Consider the following 13,440-nt stretch of genomic DNA (forward strand, 5'->3'; position numbering starts at 1 on the left):
TCCTGAGGCGCAGCCTCCCCCTCGTTCTCCTCCTCCTCCTCCTCCTCCCCACCTCCTTTGTTCTTGTTGAACACCATGTTCGTCGAAGGTGTTCCTCAGAGCCACATTTTGGCAAGCTTTTCCCTGCCTGGAATTTTAGTCCTTCTAATAATGATACGGAAAACAAGAGGGAGCTAAATGCAATGTGATATCTGGGTTCATTCTTTGAGTAGAAAAATAACATTATTAGAATGCATTCAGCAAAATCTGAACAGGCTGTAGTTTAGTTGATAGGATGGTAAATGTTCATTTCTTCCTTTTGGCAAATGGGCCATTGTTATATGAGGTGTTATCGGTAGGCAAAGGTGAGAGCTATGTGGGAAGTCTTTGTACTATTTTCTCAGTTTTCTATAAACCTGCAACAACAACAGAACAAAGCAAGTTGACTTGAAATCCAAGGGGAGGAAGATACATACCTAACAGACCAGCTTTTTCCAAAAGCCACGTCCTGGGTGGGCTCCCTTCCCTCACTGGCCACAGAGGGCGCCATGGACTCACTGGAAGTTGAGCAGCTTCTTGCTGGGCAGGTGGTGGTAGCTGAGGCCTGGAGGCCTTCCAGGCCCTGGAGAGGAGAGGCAGCCTTGGAGCCCAGCGACCTCCTAGGGACAATCTCCAGCTGGGTTCTGAAGAGTACGGCAGTGGGCCCTGCCGAGTAGTCTTCGCCACTGCAGAGCTTGTCCAGGTCAGGCATGCTCAAGGCCCGCAGTTCCTGCAGCTTGGAGCGGGACAAGGCTGAGGGCTGGGCATGGCGCACAGAGGACTTGTTTCTCTTGACAGGAGAGGCTGGGGTCACCGTTGGGGTGGGGATTCCTGAAGGAACGTGTGATTGCTTGTCGGAGTTGGGGCCCTTGTTACTGGTCTCGGGCAGGGTTGGCCTCGGGATGATCAACGTCATGCTGGACGGGGACTTGGTCATTTGTGGGACAAGGCCGCTGGCGTCACTTTGGGTTTCACTGCATGAACTCAAGCTGCGTCTCAGTGATCTTGCTGCCGTGTCGCTGGGGTGGCCCAGGCTCCCTGGGGCCAGACTGCCAGATGACCGTCTGCTGATGGGAGGCTTGGAGCTTACGGATAAGAACGAGGATGCCCCGGATTTCGCTGTGGGACGATCAGAATTGGCCAAGTTCTCAAAGGACTTGATCCTCTGCTTCACAGAGAAAAATGAGGTAGATTCGTGGGGCCAATTCTGCTCGTAGTAGTAATGTCGCCTGGTGACTCTGATTTTGTCTGTGATGGCGGTGATATCCCCTGGGTCCATCGCCGGAAGGTTCCTCGTGTCCTGTAGAAGCTTCGCACTGCATCCACCCTGTCCATTCACCAGGCCAACAATACAGCCTTTGGATGCCTTTGTCTCTGGGAGACCACCGCTCAACATGGAGCCCTGGCTGTTCTGAGGGGAGTGACCGGGGCTGTGTGAGGAAGGATTCTCCCGTCCAAAGTGGCTTGAGAACTGGGCTGGCATAGAGTATGTCCTGGTGGCTGGCCTTGGTGCAAAGTAGGGATGTTCTTCCCCGTCAGGGCCCATTGCTGCGCCATTCTTGGATGCCCCGAGAGAGTCTGATGTCTGGCTTGAACTCCTCTGCGTGAAATCTGGCTTTTTAGTGGGCAGTTGTGGGGAGGAGGTCAGTCTGGCCATGCTGATGGACCGTCGCATGTCTTGCACTGGGGCAGCCTGGGGCATGAGGGAGGATGGGTAACTGCGGGACAATGAGTCCACTGACTGCTGGGATCTGATCTCTTTCTTCTCCTGACAGTTGCTCTGGGCCAGGAACCCTCCCTGTCTGCCACTGTCAGCTGGCTTGGTACCAGGCACATTCTTTGGCATCCTTTCAGAAGAAATCTCCACAATGTTGAGCTGGTTCATTCCTTCACTAGCAATCCTCTCGCTCTCTTTATCACTGGCCCCTCTTGGTTGGGTTTTTTCTGACGTGGAGTCCTCTTGACTGAGCTGCTCCTGCATCATGCGGTGCCTTGAGGCTGCAGGACTCACCAGCGCTGAGTCAGCAGGGTGTGTTCTGCCCTCTGGTCCACACCGGTGGGCCTGAGGAGTGGGTGGGCAACCTCGGTCAGATTCTGAGTGGACAGCCACGTGGAACCCACGACCTGAGCCTTGTGCAGGCAGAGACTTGGGGGAGGTCAGAGGCGAAGTGGACATTCTGATGCTGGTATCTGACAAGGAGGCCTTCAGTGACCCTGAGGCTGTTGGGAGCAGCTTGCTCTCTGGTATGTACTGGGGAGATGTAGGGGTATCCATGGGGCTGTGGTCAGGCTCCCCATGGTCAGCTACATGGTCCTGGTGGGTTACTGCTTTGGAGAGCGTTTTGTGGCAGGTCTGAGGTGACACCAGGAATTTCCTGTGGTCTGTCCCGCTGACCTTCGCAGAGGTTGGAGCTGGGACCTCAGAGCCAACTTTGCTTTTGCTTTTGATGCTCAGCCTCTTGAGCTTAGGCCCACACTTGGCCTTCTGACCGTTACTTACGGGCATTTCCACTGAGCTCTTTTTAGAGGTGTCTTTATTTTCTAGATTCATTTTCAGCAGAGGAGGGCTATTGGGTACAGCCACCCCCTTTTTGTGGCTTGAGCTCAATATCTGAATTTTGGAGTCAGGACTTCTGGCTGGCACTGTGGTGTGTTCCTTGTCAGTTTTGTTCTGCAAATGCGAGCCTTGGTTATTTCTATTTATTTCTTTAAACCAGGCCATGATAGGCCTCCTGGACATGGTTTTGGGTTTCTGTAGCAAGTCTCCCAGGTCCTGACTTTCTGAGATGTGTAGGTTGGCCACAGCAGACTCTCCATTCCTAGGGACATCCCCACGGCAGGTATACACCGTGTCCTTTGCACTGGCACTTGTTTCTCGTTTCTTTGGAGCCTCCTCTTCCAATGGGTCCTGTCCCAAACCGTTCACCATGTCGGGGCTGCTGAGGACGACTGGCGGGTTAGGAAGAAATCTGGTGATGCCTGAAGACAGGCTGTTTCCCCCAGCTGAGCCAATGCCAGTAGTGGCTCCCATTTGTCCTGTGCACATGGGCCTGTGATTCTGTGACCCACTTCCGTTCGTGTGAGGTTCATGCTCCAGAGAGCTTGCATGGAGGACTGAGAGTGTCTGGGGAGTGTTTGGGATGGAAGTGTGCGAACCTCTCAGCAGGAAGCAAGCTGTCTCGCAGGGCTTCTCCACTGAGTCACTGAGAGCGCTGTGTTTTAATGGTAGCACTTTGGCTAGAGCCGGGCAGGGCAGCGCCTGGCCAGGAGCCTGGGTGGGGGGCAGGGTCCCAGCTGAGATGGGGCAACCATTAGTGGAACAAATTTCGATGTGTTCTTCCTCTGACTCTGTAGTATCTTCCTTGTGAGAAGCGCTGGGAGAAGGGGGTGGCGAGCAGCTATTTCTGGTGGAGGTTGGAGGGGCTTCGGCCACAGACTCGGGGTCGGAGGAGTCTTCTGCATCGCCGTACATGGAGGAGACAGCCGGCTCTGCGCCTCTGCCACCCGTGCCCGGGCTGCTGTCTTCCTGAAAACTGCTCAGATTCCTCGAGTAGTTGCTCAGAGAGCTTTTATTCACCGCCAAATGGTTGTTGGGGTGGATGGAATCCAGGATGGAAGGCTGGGAGGCCCACTGCGCGGGTGGGGCCGAGCCCACAGCACAGGCCCTCGGGGAGCCGGGCGTGGGGCCACCGCCACCTCCATCTCCTGCAGCCGGCCCGGCCCGCTGCGGAGCGCACTCTGTCTCCTCGAGGAATCGGTCCAGGTCTGTCACCGGGCTTTCTCCGCCCCCATCCGTGGTCCTGTGTGTGTCCTCCTGCACAGGGCTCCCCTGGGAGCTTCTAGATGCATGGACTCCTGGCTTTCCCCAGGCCTCGCTATGGCTCTCCGGTGTCCCTTGACTCCTCTCCTGGGGCACGATGGCACTGGCTGGAGTGGCTCCTTCAGCATCCTGGCCTGTACCGCTGGGCGTCTTGGCCTCCCCGGCGCTGTGGGGCGAGCTGGCTCCAGGTCTAGTCCAAGTCTTGCCAAAGTCCGGGAAATCCGGTGCCTTCTCCTGGGCCACGGTGCACTGGAGGGTGAGACCCGTTGCTGCACATCTGTCCTGGAACTTGGGCTCCACTATCCGGGGTGGTGCAGGCTGGCTGGGGCTCTTGGGCCGGGGGACTGTGGAAGTCTTGCTGGCATCAGGGTGCACGTTCCCCCTTTTCCCTGGGGAGGTGAGATCTAGTTTGCTGTCCCATCCTGAGCAGAAAGTAACAAAAGGAGAGGCAGATGAAGGGGAGAAGGGAAGGAACAGAAGCTCTCAAGTTTGAAAACTGTATAATCTCATCGGGTGCCAGTGGCTCATGCCTTGAATCCTAGCTACCTAGAGGGCTGGGATCTGAGGACCACAGCGTGAAGCCAGTCTGGGCAGGGAAGTATGTGAGACTTTTATCTCCAATTAAACATCAAAAAAGTAGGAAGTGGAGCTGTGGCTCAAGTCGTAGCGCATTAGCCTTGCACATGAAAGCTCAGGGACAGGGCCCAAACTCTGGAAAGGTGTACACACGCGTGTGTGCACACACATACACAGAAATGTATCAGTGTTTCTTTTCCAGAAAGACATTTCATAGCCTTCATGTAGACCTTTTGATCTTTCTGTCCCTGTCTCACAAAAGAGGACTCATTTCTAACAAACACTACCCTGCTTTAACTAGCTAAAGTAATGCAGGTTAGCTGGCAAGTTGAATGTGGAAGCCTGTTCAGTGAAGTGCAGTTTGTAAAAGAAGTCTTTCACTTCTTAGGTTTCTTTACGTGGTCTGCTCTCTGATGGCAGAAACTGCAGGCAGAGGAGACTGTGGTTGTGATTCCTCGCTTTGCTGTGACAGGGAGAGGTCTCTCAGATCTCATATCTAGCATCTGGAGTCTCCCATGTGGGTTTCAGCCTCAGGCTATACAGTGTTGAGGGATTTACTGTAGTGTAAAACAGTCTCCGATTCAAACTGAACAGTTTTATTCTCTTTTTAGATACACTCTTGCTACTATCCCAAGTTGGCCTAGAACTCTTAATTCTCCTGTCTCAGCTTTCTGAGTGCTGGGATTACAAGTACCCTCTAGCTACCCATCATATACCCTTCCTAGCTCAGGAGATGACACTGAACGGGGGCCGTGGGATCCATGTCTGCATGGAGCTGTGTTTCCACAGAGCTGGAGGAGTGGGAGAGATGGAAAGCCAGGATTTTCCAGTGAGCTAGGAGAGAGGTGGGGGGTGAGGCTGAGTGGGGTTCTTGGGGGACAGTTTGTGTCATAGAGAAGAGAACAACTGAGGAATACTGCAAGAATGAAAGTAGAGACGCGGAAGAGCAGGGAAGCTCATTAGTGGTAGCGACAGGGGGCAGTAGGAGATGGAGTGACCTGTGGAAGGGTTTTAAGCGGCCCTCTGTCCTCTTCACAAGGCTCTGCATATCCTTAGGTTCCTCAGTCTACCCCTGGCACACTGCACCTCCAAAGAGGGGAGTGGGCATAAAAACAAACGCAAGGCCAGCCCTGTTCTTAGGGCCTAGTATCAGAGCACGGAGCTTGGCCACGCTTGCACGCTCTTGTTTTGACACGAGTCCTGCCCCAAATGTTATGTCCACGCCACGTCTCTCACATAATAGCATCGTGATGGCGTGTGGCTTTTCTTCCTGGAGTTCCCTGTCCATCTTTGAGAATGACGAGGACTTAGCACCACACTGAGAGGTTTTCCAGTGATGCCAGGTCAGGATGATGCGGAGAGTTTGTCACACATTTAATTTTCCTCCCAACACTGGGAGCAAAGCTTGTGATGACTCAGTGTGGGGAGGGTGAGGGGGGAGAGTGATGTCCCAGGTCACCATTCAGAGGGGGTGGAGCCAGGTGTCACCCCAGGAAGCTGCTTCTACAGCCCAGGCTCTATGCAAACCTGCAAACCTGAACTGAGTGGCTCATGTGCCAAGAGCGCAGGGCGATAAACAGGGCCTGGTGAGCACCCACTCCTCGTGGGTTAATGGTCTCCTTTGCTCCACCTTTCCAGAGTCCCCGTCCCACTTCTACTTGCCCAGGTGAAGAAGGAAAGAGGGACAGCACTGCCCCTGCTCCCTCTGCTGCGGGTGATGGCTGTGATCTTGGGGTCCCCCCCGCCCTCCCCGCTGCCTGTTCAGACTATGGGGTGGCCTGAAAGAAGTTTCCAAGTTGGGCCGGGAATTTGGCCTAGTGGCAGAGTGCTTGCCTAGTATGCATGAAGACCCGGGATCAATTCCTTGGTACCACATACTTAGAAAAAGCCAGAAGTGGTGCTGAGGCTCAAGTGGTAGAGTTCTAGCCTTGAGAAAAATCCAAGGACAGTGCTCAGGCCCTGAGTTCAAGCCCAGGACTGGAAAAAAAAAAAGTTTCCAAGTGAAGTGGTGTTTTAAAAGGCAAGGCCAAGGCTATCGCATGTAACTTCACGTCCTTCAAATATGCTCTTCACAGTGGGTCAGACTCCCAACAAAATTACCACCTTGAGGAGATGGGAGTGTGGCCTAGTGGTAGAGTGCTTGCCTAGCATGCATAAAAGACCCAGGTTCGATTCCTCAGTACCACATACATAGAAAAAGCCAGAAGTGGTGTGGTTCAAATGGTAGAATTCTAGCCTTGAGAAAGTCCAAGGACAGTGCTCAGGCCCTGAGTTCAAGTCCCAGGACTGGCAAACAAATAAAATAAAAACAAAAAATTACCTGCTTGAATGTGCAGAGAGAAGGTCTGAAACCAAAGCCTGCTCCTCAAGCCCATCTTCTGTCTCATATATTATATACTGCTCTTAGTATATAATATTCGTATTATGTAATATATGCTATGTGTATACATATTATACATATAACTATATGTATACCATTTGTATATTAAATACTATATGTATAACAAATATAGTAATTATGTAATATGTGATATATCATAAAATATAAATTATTATATATAACATTATAATAATAACAGTAACTTAGTAGTAGTAGTAGTAGTGGTGCCAAAACCAAGGTTTGAACTTAAAGCTTCACATTCTTGGTAGAGTCATGCCTCCGGTCTAGCCCTTCTGCTCCTAAGCTAGAGACAGTCTCATAGACTGTTCTGCAGAGACTGGCTTTGAACCCTCATCCTCAGATCTCAGCCTCCTGAGTAGCTGGGATCATAGGTGTGAGCCAGTGGCTTCTGGGCTTTCGTTATAAGCAGGTGTGCCCTTTGTTATAGAAGTCTTTAATAAAAGGTTGTTGGCAAACAAGGGGCCTGTACACCTTGGCCAGCCGCTGGGGATCTAAGTCAGACCTCCACACACAGCTGGAGTGCTGCACACTTTTGTGTGAAGCAACACATTCATTCCTTTCTAAAATCTTCTGAAGATTATGTGTGTGTCCCCGTGAGACAGACAGTCTAGGACTGGAGTTGCTCAGTCACTGCCCTGGTGACAGTTTAAAACTCAGAATTGAATGCAGGCAGTCTGTAGATGGTACCCTTGCACCTCAATACATGCTGTGTACATAGCATTTTGGAGGTTTAAAAAGGAAGGCCAAAGGCAATGGTTCATGCCTGTAATCCTAGCTACTCAGGAGGCAGAGATGGTAGGAATCAGGAGTACCACAATCCAGGCCTGCCTAGGCAAAAGCAGCAAAACTCGACTTCAAAATAAGAGCAATGGACAGCTCGTGCCCATCCACAGGAGACTCTTAGTCTGATCCCTGTATTACCAAAAAACAAACCCAGACTTGTAAAATGCCTCAAAGGGATTCTTTGAGACGTAACTTCAAGAGCTACCTCCGTGTGACTTCAACGTCTTCCTTTTCATCCAACTGCTTTGCAATAGTCACATTGCTAATGAGAATCACTTGTTAATGTCAGCCAGTGAGTGAAAGATGGGCCAGAAGCCACAGTAATGGCCTCCTGAATGGTGGAGGAACAAAGAGCCATGGATCACAAAACACATGAGGGGACTATTTTTTTCTGGAGGTAGCCATGAGAACATGGTGATGATACTCTGAGTTTCCAAATATCTAATTCCTAGGATACCCCACATAAAGGTGCCTCCTCATGTTTCTCTACTTTCCAATCAGAAAGGAGGCCTGCAACATGGGAGAACCTGCCAACTGACATAGGGGACTGCCCACCTGTCAGCAGTCACGGTGAGGCCAGCCTCGGAAAAAAAGAGTTCCTTGCTGAAATGCACAGATTTCCAGTCTCTGTTAAGAAGGTGACAAGTGACTTCATTTAGTTCTTTTTGTAGTCACTGGAGATTGAAACCAAGACCTCTCCCATGCTAGGAAAGCATGCTGCCACTTTGAGCCTTGCTACCAAGCCCTTTAGCCTGTATTTTGTTTTTGAGATAGGGTCTCATTCTCTTTGGCCTGAGCTAGTGTCACTTGTGACCTGCCTCTGCCTCTCAAGTAGCTGGGATTAAAGGTATATGCCATTTTGCCTTGCTCATTAATTCATTTTGACTTTAAAATTCTCAACGTGCATGTGGCTAAATCAATACATACAGGATTTCTGCTGTCATGATGTCTATTTCTCATTAAGATTCAGGTAAGGTTTTTCTAACATTAACCTTTTACTTTTTTTTTTTTTTTTAACAGTTCTGGGGCTTAAACTCTGGGCCTGGGCACTATCCTTAAGCTTTAGCAAGGCCAGTGTTCTATCACTTGAGCCACAGCACCACTTCTGACTTTTGACTTTTCTTAATGTTGTAGGCTAGACATTAAATTCTTGACTATATCCTCTCTTTTTCTCCTCCCATTGGCCTTATTCTACCCTTTTCAGGTACTCATTTCCTGGTGTATATTTTGTTAAACTTTGGCTTTGCCTTTCTAAGAAATTATACTATGAGTTCTCTTGATTCTATGATAATTCAGTTAATATGTTTCTAAGCACTTTCATACCACCAAACATATTAATTTATATGTTTATAAACTAATTCTAGGTTCCACATATGAGAGAAAACACAGCAGCTGAACAATAATTCATCAATTCTGCTCCTGGGCATTTATCCTCCTAGAGGTTTTTGCTGCTTTTTTTTTTTTTCCAATCCTGGGTTTGCACTCAGGGCCTGAGCACTGTCCTTGGGTTATCTCAAGACTAGAGCTCTACCACTTGAGCCAGAGCACCACTTCTGACTTTTTTCTACATATGTGGTACCAAAGAATTGATCCTGGGTCTTTGTGGATGTCAGGCAAGCACTCTACCACTAAGGCCAAACTCCAGGTCCTATATTTTATTTATTTATTTATTTTGCCAATTCCTAGGGATTGAACTCAGGGCCTGTCCTTGGGCTTTCCCTGGGATAACGGTCTACCACTTGAGCCACAGTAGTACTTCCAGCTTTTTCTGTGTATGTGGTACTGAGGAATCAAATCCAGGGCTTTGTGCATGCTAGGCAAGCATTCAATCACTAAGCCACTCTCAGGGCCCTTGTTGCTCTTTCTTTTCTTTCTTTGTTTCTTTCTTTCTTTGTGGATCATGGAGCTTAAACTCAGCCTGGGTGCTGTCCCTGAGCTCATCAGCTCAAGGCTACTGCTCTACCCTTGAGCCAAGCCCCATTTCCCATTTTCTAGAGGCTACCTGGAGATAAGAGACTCAGGTCCTTTTGTTCCTGGGCAGGCTCTGAACCTTGATCCTCAGATCTCAGCCTCCTGAGTAGCTAGGATTACAGGTGTGAGCACTGTGCCCGCCAACATGTTCCTATTTGTTAAGGCAACTGATTTTGTAATAGCTCAGGGCTGAAATTGTCAGTGAGAAATCCCATTTTTCCCTTTTTCTCTTGGCATTGGGACATGAACTCAGAGCCTTGTGTTCTTGCTCTGATTATTTGCTCATGACTGGTGCTCTACCTTGTGAGCTACACTTTCAAATATAGTTGATGGAAACGGAATCTCATGGACTTTTCTGCTAGGGCTGGCTTCAGACCTTCAAGTCAGTCTTAGCTCCTGCACAGCTGGGATAACAGCTGTAAGGTTATGGTGCTCAGCTGGGGACATCCTATTTTCCCGTCTCATCTATGTTACCAAAAGGGTAAATAATACTCAGCATACATTATCAACTTGTAGTAATTTGATTAGGATGTCTGCTTCTGTATCTTTAAACTTAACAACAGCAACAAAAATCTTACGAGATGCTGGGTGTTGCTCCCGCTCTGTTGCAGTTCCTGGCAGGTTTTCTGTGAGGTGTCCGGGGTAGGATGGAGAACTAGCTGGTCCACAGCTGGTGGCAACACGTCCGTTCCCGAGAGTCAGCTTTTCCAGACTTTCCTGGCACAAGGAGAAAGAGCGGGGTGAATAGCTTTTGGGTTGTCTGCATCACAAGACAGCGCTGCATATATAGGAGAGCTGGGTTGGGAAAAGTAGAACGCTCCTTGGACTAAGAGCTGGCGGATGCGGACTCTGGAAATGACTGTCTTTTCGGTCTTCCCAAGCCTCCTTCTCTAAACTTTTTAATATAGATAGTGCTATCTGCCCAGTCTCAGGTATGGAATTATATTTTCTTTTCTTTCTTTATGTTTTGGTGGCACACTGGAGCTTGAACTCAGAGCTTACCAATGGCTTTTGGCTCAAGGTTCATACTCTAGTGAGCAGTTGAGCTATAGCTCACTTCCAGATTTTTGCTGGTTAACTGGAAATTAGATCTCATGAGCTTTTCAGCCGCTGATGGCTTTGAACCTCCATCCTCAGATCTAAGCCTCTGAGTACTAGGATTACAGGCATGAGTTACCAGCACTTGGCTTATGAATATAATTTTAAATAAATGATGACTGAGGGTAGGGATAAAAAAACAGCATATGAAAGGCTATAGAGATGAAAGATACTATTGTTACAATATTTCACACAGATTTCAAAGGCTATAAAATCAGTTCCTTACTTTGGTAAAGAAGGAGAGGGCAAGTTGAGATAAATGAAACTGATATGTAATGTGTTAAGATTTTCCTTGGGCCATATGTCAGTGGCTTTATCTTCCTTTGTTCTACTGAATGTTACTTCAGAGGAGTTTTAAACTTCCTAAAAAGTTAAATCAGCCGGGCAGAGGTGGCTCATGCCTATAATCCTGGTACTCAGGAGGCTGAGTTCTGAGGATGGAGGTTCAAAGCCAGCCTGGGCAGGAAAGTCCATCAGATACCGATCTTCAGTTAACCATCAAAGAACCCAGAAGTGGAGCTATGGCTCAAGTGTTAGAGCATTAGCCTTGAACAACAAAACTTGGGACAAATATCAGGCCTGAAGTTCAAGCACCAGGAATAGTTAAAAAGAAAAAAAAGGATAAATCAGTTTTATTTGAAATTCATTCTTTGAGTTAGTGAGCTATCCATACAGTGGCTCACAGGCGGCAGCAGAGGACAGAGGTTGAACGCTACCTTACGGAAGTTGCATGGTACAGTGTCAATTACTTGCTCAGGGAAGCCTGAATAGCTTTATTTTGTTCATTTTCTGTTTACTGGGGAGACATGAATGGAATATGAAAACTGAGGAGGAATTTGAGAACTATAGAGATGTTGATGGCCCCATAGCTGTGCATGTACTAAGTACTGCTGAATGGATAAGTTTATACAAATTCCATCCTAATAAAAACATCACTTTAAAACACTCAATAATGGTAACAAGAAAACCATATTTTACTAAAATTAGATTTTTTTTCCAGTGCTGGGGCTTGGTCTAGGCACTGTCTCTGAGCCTCTTTGTGCTCAAGGGTAGCACTCTACCACTTGAGCCACAACACCACTTCAGGATTTTTCTGGTTAGTTTATTGGAGATAGGAGTGTTACAGATTTTTCTGCTTGGCTGGCTTTTGAAGTTCAGTCCTCAGATCTCAGCAGCCTGAGTAGCTAAGATTACAGGCATGAGCCATCAATATTCAGCTCAGATTAGATTTTTTTTTTAGTTTCTACTATCTGATGATACTTTACATCAATGCAGTCTGTTTTCTTTTTCATATAGAAATTAAACCAAAATTTCAAACTAAAATTTTTTACAAGAAAATCACATTCTTTCATATGTGAAAGAATATGTGTTGGGGCCGTGAGTTTGGCCTAGTAGTAGAGTTCTTGCCTAGTATGCAGGAAGACCTGAGTTCGATTCCTCGATATCACATACATAGGAAAAAGTCGTAAATGGTGCTGTGAGCTGGAATGGAGCTCTAACTTTGAGAAAGCTCAAGGACAGTGCTCAGGCCCTGAGTTCAAGTACTTGGACTGTAAAAAAAAAAGTTTTCTGTGGTGTGTGTGTGCATGTGCCCTGAGGCTTCAACTCATAGGCTGGGAACTGTTCTTGAGCTTTTTTGCTCAAGGCTAGTGTTCTACCACTTGAGCCAGTCTCATGTCCAGCTTGCTTGCTTATTTATTTATTTATTTATTTATTTATTTATTTATTCTTAATTAGAGTCTCATGGACTTTAATGCCCAGGCTTTGAATGCCTTAGATCTCAGTCTTCTGAATTGCTATGATTACAGGCATTAGCCAAAGGTGCCTGACTCATATGAATGTTTTAATGCTGCTCAAAAGTTCTTACTGGGAATATAAATTCAAAATGACAAAATCTCTTGTTTTCATGGGGTTTTGACTGTTTGGAGACAGGACTTGCTATGTAGCCTAGGCTGGCTTAGAACTCACAATCCTCCTTGCTTCAACCTCTCCAGTGCTGGGATTACAGGTGTATGATACTATACCTGGACAAAAAAAAACTTTACACACACACACATACACACACACACACACACACACACACACACACACACACACCGAACAGAAATTTTTGTCTTTTTTTTTTCTGGGTCATGGGGCTTGAACTCTGGGCCTGGGTGCTGTCCCTGAGCTCTTCAGCTCAAGGCTACCACCCTACCCTTTCAGCCTCAGCACTACTTCCCATTTTCTAGTGGTCAGTTGGAGATTAAGAGTCTCATGTTCCTTAGTGCCTGGGCTGGCTTTGAACCTCGATCCTTAGATTTCAGCCTCCTGAGTAGATAGGATTACAGGTGTGAGACAGCCAGTACCATCCCTTATCTCTTGGCACAGAGACCAGAGGCTCAGGAGAGCTCAGTAACTTGTCCATGTCATCACTTTACTCCTGCTAGGTAATGAGTACCCGAGGCTTTCCCCTCCCCCATACCGCCTCACCACAGGTCCTGTGTACAGGGTTTTTTTTTTTTTTTTTTTTGGTTGTTATTGGTTGTGGGGCTTGAACTTGGGGCCTGGATGCTGTCACTGAGCCTCTTTGTGCTCGAGGTTACTGTTCTACCACTTGAGCCACAGCATCACTTCCGGTTTTTGAGTGGTTAAATTGGAGATAAAAGTCTCATGGGGACTTTTCCACCTTCACAGGCTTCAAACCCCAGCTTCCTGAGTAGCTAGGATTACAGGCTTCAGACATATCTTTTGGCTGTACAATCTTATGACAAGAACCTACCATTAAAGGACT

General features: G+C 47.9%; 1 protein-coding gene across 1 annotated transcript in view; it reads right to left on the bottom strand.

Annotated features, from left to right (window-relative positions):
• Positions 1 to 13,440, bottom strand: part of Pdzd2 (PDZ domain containing 2) — a 236,203-nt gene that overhangs the window by 12,932 nt on the left and 209,831 nt on the right. The window contains exons 18-19 of the mRNA XM_090332095.1: positions 10,148 to 10,286; positions 456 to 4,260 (exon numbers count right to left, since the gene is read on the bottom strand). Of these exons, the coding sequence (XP_090188221.1) occupies positions 456 to 4,260; positions 10,148 to 10,286 (3,944 nt within the window). The remainder of the gene's footprint in view (positions 1 to 455; positions 4,261 to 10,147; positions 10,287 to 13,440) is intronic.

Source organism: Megascapheus bottae, chromosome 4 (genome assembly GCF_031878675.1).
Source record: "Megascapheus bottae isolate mThoBot1 chromosome 4, mThoBot2.hap1, whole genome shotgun sequence".
NCBI classification, from domain to species: domain Eukaryota; kingdom Metazoa; phylum Chordata; class Mammalia; order Rodentia; family Geomyidae; genus Megascapheus; species Megascapheus bottae.